The sequence below is a fragment of the Mesitornis unicolor genome, unplaced genomic scaffold (assembly GCF_000695765.1).
Source record: "Mesitornis unicolor isolate BGI_N332 unplaced genomic scaffold, ASM69576v1 scaffold10409, whole genome shotgun sequence".
NCBI lineage: Eukaryota > Metazoa > Chordata > Aves > Mesitornithiformes > Mesitornithidae > Mesitornis > Mesitornis unicolor.
The window spans coordinates 35,841-40,591 of record NW_010206591.1 but is presented as its reverse complement, the minus strand read 5'-3'; the positions used below and the strand labels follow the sequence as shown (position 1 = coordinate 40,591).

Sequence of the window (4,751 nt, the reverse complement as noted above, 5' to 3'; positions counted from 1 at the left end):
CCGAGGGCAAGCTCTGGAGCTGGGGTGAGCCGGGGAGGGGGGAAACACCCCAAAAAAACCTCCCCAAAACTCCCCTGATTGCATCACGCCGTGATGCCAGGAGGCTTTTGGTGTGAAAAAGCGAGGTTTTGGGGTTAGGTCGCAATGAAAAAGGGCAGTTGGGCCATGGGGACACGAAGCGGGTGGAAGCCCCGAAGCTCATCGAGGTGCTGGGGAGCGAAGCCATCGTGGTGGCAGCCTGCGGCCGGAACCACACGCTGGCGCTGACAGGTAAAAAAAACCCTGAAATTGGCTGAAATTGGCCCGTTTTGTCCCAAAACGCCACTTTTGGAAATTATTATTATTATTTTTTATTGCAGAAAGCGGCTCGGTGTTCGCCTTCGGGGAGAATAAAATGGGGCAGCTGGGGCTGGGGAACCAGACGGACGCCGTGCCCAGCCCGACGCAGGTATCACTGCGCCTTTCCCTGCTTTTTCTTGGGTGGAAAAACAGATTTGGGGGTTTCCCCTGGAAAAAAAACGGCAAACCCTAGCAGAGATCAAACCCTTTTAGGATGCCAGGGCATCCCTCGCATGGAGGGCTTCATCTGCAGATGCGGTGCGGACATAAAATGCAAGAATTTAAGATAAAACCCCAGATTTGAGGATTTTGGGCTTTCCTCCTGGGAAATTCAACTTTCTTGCCTTTTTTCTCCTATTTTGCTACCCCTGTTTTTTCTGTTTCTGCTGCAGATCATGTACAACGGGCAGCCCATCACCAAATTGGCGTGCGGGGCCGAATTCAGCATGATCATGGATTGCAAAGGAAACCTCTACTCCTTCGGGTGCCCCGAGTACGGGCAGCTGGGTACGATGCCATTTTGGGGCTATTTGCTAAAATTTGGAGCTTTTCTGGAGGAGGGGAAGGGAAAAAACTTCCCTGCCTCAGTTTCCCCACCCAAAGCATCCCTTCCCTTTACCTGCAGTGAGGTGGGAGCTGCAAATAAAAAGGGGTTTGCAAGAGGAGGCGGTGTTTCTGCTTCGAAATTTGGGAGTGCGGGAGGGGGACACCCCATTTTCACCCCAATGCTTGGCCGCAGGGCATAATTCGGACGGGAAATTCATCGCCCGGGCGCAGCGGATTGAGTACGACTGTGAGTTGGTGCCACGGCGCGTGGCCATCTTCATCGAGAAGACCAAAGATGGGCAGATCCTGCCCGTCCCCAACGTGGTGGTGCGGGACGTGGCCTGTGGAGCCAACCACACGGTAGGGGCACAGGTTCGCAGCGGGAATTTAACCCTAGAAATTTGCAGCGGGGATTAATTCAGAAAGATTTGCAGTGGGCATTTAAGGGTAAAGGTCTGCAGGGTACATGTAAGGGTAAAGATCTGCAGGGTGAATTTAAGGGTAAAATTTTGCAGGACACATTTAAGGATAAATGTTTGCAGGGTGCATTTAAGGCTAGAGAGCTGCAGCGTGCATTTTAGGATAAATCCAGCATGCATGTGAGGATCAAGATTTGCAGCGTGCATATGGGGTAAATATTTGCAGCACACATTTAACCGTAAAAACTTGCATTAACTGAGGAAGGTTTGCAGCATGCATTTAAGGGTAAATGTTTGCAGGAGCATTTAAGGCCAAAGATTTGCAGCGTGCATTTAAGGCCAAACGTTTGCAGGGTGCATGCAAGGATAAACATTTGCAGGGTGCATGTAAGGATGCTTTCAAGGATAGAGGTTTGCAGCATGCATCTAAGGATAAAGGTCTGCAGGGCGCATTTAAGGATCAAGATTTGCAGTGTGCGTCCAAGGATAAATGTTTGCAGAGTGCATCTAAGGCCGGAGATTGGCAGTGTGTGTTTTAAGGGTAATGTTTCTCAGCGTGCATGTTGAGGATGAAGATTTGCAGCATGCATTTGAGGGTTGAAATTTACAGCGTGTGCGTAAGGATAAATGTTTGCAGTGTGCATTTAGGGGTTGAGATTTGCAGCACACATTTAAGGATGTAGTGTTGCAGCGTGTCATTAAACACAGACATTTACTGTGTGCGTTTATGAACAGAGACTTGCAGTGTGCATTTAAGGATAAATACTTGCAGCGTGTATTCGAGGATCCAGATTTTTAGGATAGAGATTTGCAGCTTGCATTTAAAGATCCATGCTTACAGTGTACATTTAAGGCTAAAGATTTGCAGTGTGCACTTAAGGATTGAGGTTTGGAGTGGGCATTTAAGGATAAATTCTTGCAGCGTGCCTTTAAGGATAAATATTTGCAGGGTGCATTTAAGGCTAAGATTTGCAGTATGCCTTTAAGGAGTGAGGTTTGCAGAGTGTCTTTAAGGATAAATATTTACAGAATGCATTGAAGGATAAATATTTGCAGGTTGCATATAAGGCTGAAGATTTGCAGGGTGCATTTAAGGATAAATATTTGCAGCCTGCATTTAGGGCTGAAGATTTGCAGCCTGCATTTCATACTTGCAATACACCCTGCAGTCGATGCAATGCATTGTGGCCGCTGCAGCTTACCCTTCACCGAGCTGTCGGGTCTCAGCACCTGACGGCGCAGGGGGGACCCCATTTCTCCGTCCCCAGCTGGTGCTGGACTCGCAGAAGCGCGTTTTCTCCTGGGGCTTCGGGGGCTACGGGCGGCTGGGCCACGCGGAGCAGAAGGACGAGATGGTGCCTCGGCTGGTCAAGCTCTTCGACTTCCCGGGGCGCGGGGCGGCGCAGATCTACGCCGGCTACACGTGCTCCTTCGCCGTCAGCGAGACAGGTCAGGCTTCGGGGGTTTTAAAGTAAATTTGTGGTTATTTGGGGTTTTCTTTAGTGGGGGCGGTGCTGGTGCTTGACGTTATTGGGGGTTTGCAGGCGGTTTGTTTTTTTGGGGTGCCACCAACACCTCCCGCGAGTCCACCATGTACCCCAAAGCCGTGCAGGACCTCTGCGGCTGGAAAATCCGTAGCTTGGCCTGCGGGTAAGTCTCACCCACCCCCAGAAAAAGCCCAATATCCCTGCTTTTTGGGGTGCAACTGCCTGTGGGGCAGTTGAGGGGGGATGGGAGGTCACCCTGCCTTGCACCCCTCTGCAGGAAGAGCAGCATCATCGTGGCAGCGGACGAGAGCACCATCAGCTGGGGGCCCTCGCCCACCTTCGGGGAACTGGTAAGAAGGATTTACTGGGGACCCCACCCAACCCCTCGACACCCCAACATTCCCCCCTTAGCCACAGGCAGTGGGGACCAGCTGCTTCCCACCCCCCTAAGTTGATATTTACCTGCCCCCCTGCATGGGATGCACTCGGCAGGGTTACGGGGACCACAAGCCCAAATCCTCAACGGCTGCCCAAGAGGTGAAGACCCTGGATGGGATCTACACGGAGCAGGTGAGTGGAGGGGACACCCCCTTAAATAGAGTGGCTGAGGTTGTACACAACTCATCACACCCATGGGGTGCTGGAGAAAGGGAGCATAGCCACCCCACTTAAATAAGAGTGGCTGAGGTTGTAAACAACTCATCACACCCATGGGGTGCTGTAGGGAGGGTGCATGAGGGGGACACCCCTTAAATACGGTGTCTGAGGCCATACACCACTCATCACATCCATGGGGCACTGAGGGGAGGGCGTGTGGGCCCCCCGTTAAATACATACAGTGGCTGAGGCAATACATATTTTATCGCAACAATGGGATGTGGAAGGGAGGATGCTTGGGGGCCCCTCAGTAAATAAATACAGTGGCTGAGGTTGCACACAACTCATCACTGAAGGGAGGGTGCATGGGGGGGCCCCCCCTCAAAGAAATGCAGTTGCTGAGGCCATACACAACTCATCACACCCGTAGGGTGCTCAAACACAGCCCTGGACAAAAGTAAGGAGGGTAAAAGCAGGGGAGAATGAAGCACATAGCCCTCGTGCCTCAGTTTCCCGACTCTTATTCCTCCCCGTGTCCCCAGGTGGCCATGGGCTATGCCCACTCGCTGGTGATCGCCCGCGACGAGACAGATGCCGAGAAGGAGAAGCTCCGCAAGCTGCCCGAGTACAACCCCCGCACCATCTGAGGGCCCCCCCCATCCCGGGGGCCCCCCCAAAAACCCGCTTTTCCAAGCCAGCCACCGTTTTAACCCCCTGTCCTCCCATTTCCGGAGCTTTGAGGGGAGGGTGGTTTGTGTTTTCCCCCCCCAGGGCTTTTTGAGTTCCCGACCGTAGCAGGATCTTTTGGCACAGCCAGGCTTATTTTTTTTTTTGAGTGGGGGGGATGTTTATTTTTTTAAATTATTTTAATTTTATTTGTATTTTTCTGCATCACTTTTTTAGTATTTCCCCTTTTCCCAGCTACCCCGGCCACGGCTTAAAAGAGGCTGCAAAATGCCTCATTTTTTCCCCAATATTCCTATTTTTTCAGTAATTTTCCCCAATACCCCCCGCTTTGGGTGCTATAATTTTGGGGGTGCGTTCCCCCCTCCAGCATCCCTTTTCCCGGAGGGATTCACCCCACATCCCCTAAGGGCTAAAACCCATCCCCAGCAGCATTTTGGGGGTTCCCCTCCCCTCTTATCGCAGCCCTCGCCCACCCCAGGGCGATCTCAGGTATGAAGGGGAGCCCTAAAATTATTCTTTTTAAAAAATTTCCTTCGATTTTTTAATTATCGTTAATTATTTCCGCCTGGTATCAGCCCAAAGTCCCTCCTACGCCGCTGTGCACTGTGCTGGAGAAACGAGGTGCCTTTTCGAGCAGAGCCCGAACCCAAGGGTGATGTTGGTTTTAGTTTTAATT

The 4,751-nt window shown here is 51.6% G+C and overlaps 1 protein-coding gene across 1 annotated transcript in view; it reads left to right on the top strand.

Annotated features, from left to right (window-relative positions):
- RCC2 (regulator of chromosome condensation 2) overlaps positions 1-4,035 on the top strand; it is a gene marked incomplete at its 5' end in the record, with an annotated part of 5,324 nt that extends 1,289 nt beyond the window's left edge. The window contains 10 exons of the mRNA XM_010191825.1: positions 5-24; positions 139-270; positions 360-448; positions 732-846; positions 1,079-1,245; positions 2,573-2,753; positions 2,849-2,954; positions 3,069-3,141; positions 3,284-3,361; positions 3,931-4,035. Of these exons, the coding sequence (XP_010190127.1) occupies positions 5-24; positions 139-270; positions 360-448; positions 732-846; positions 1,079-1,245; positions 2,573-2,753; positions 2,849-2,954; positions 3,069-3,141; positions 3,284-3,361; positions 3,931-4,035 (1,066 nt within the window). The remainder of the gene's footprint in view (positions 1-4; positions 25-138; positions 271-359; positions 449-731; positions 847-1,078; positions 1,246-2,572; positions 2,754-2,848; positions 2,955-3,068; positions 3,142-3,283; positions 3,362-3,930) is intronic.
- Positions 4,036-4,751: the final 716 nt, after the last annotated feature.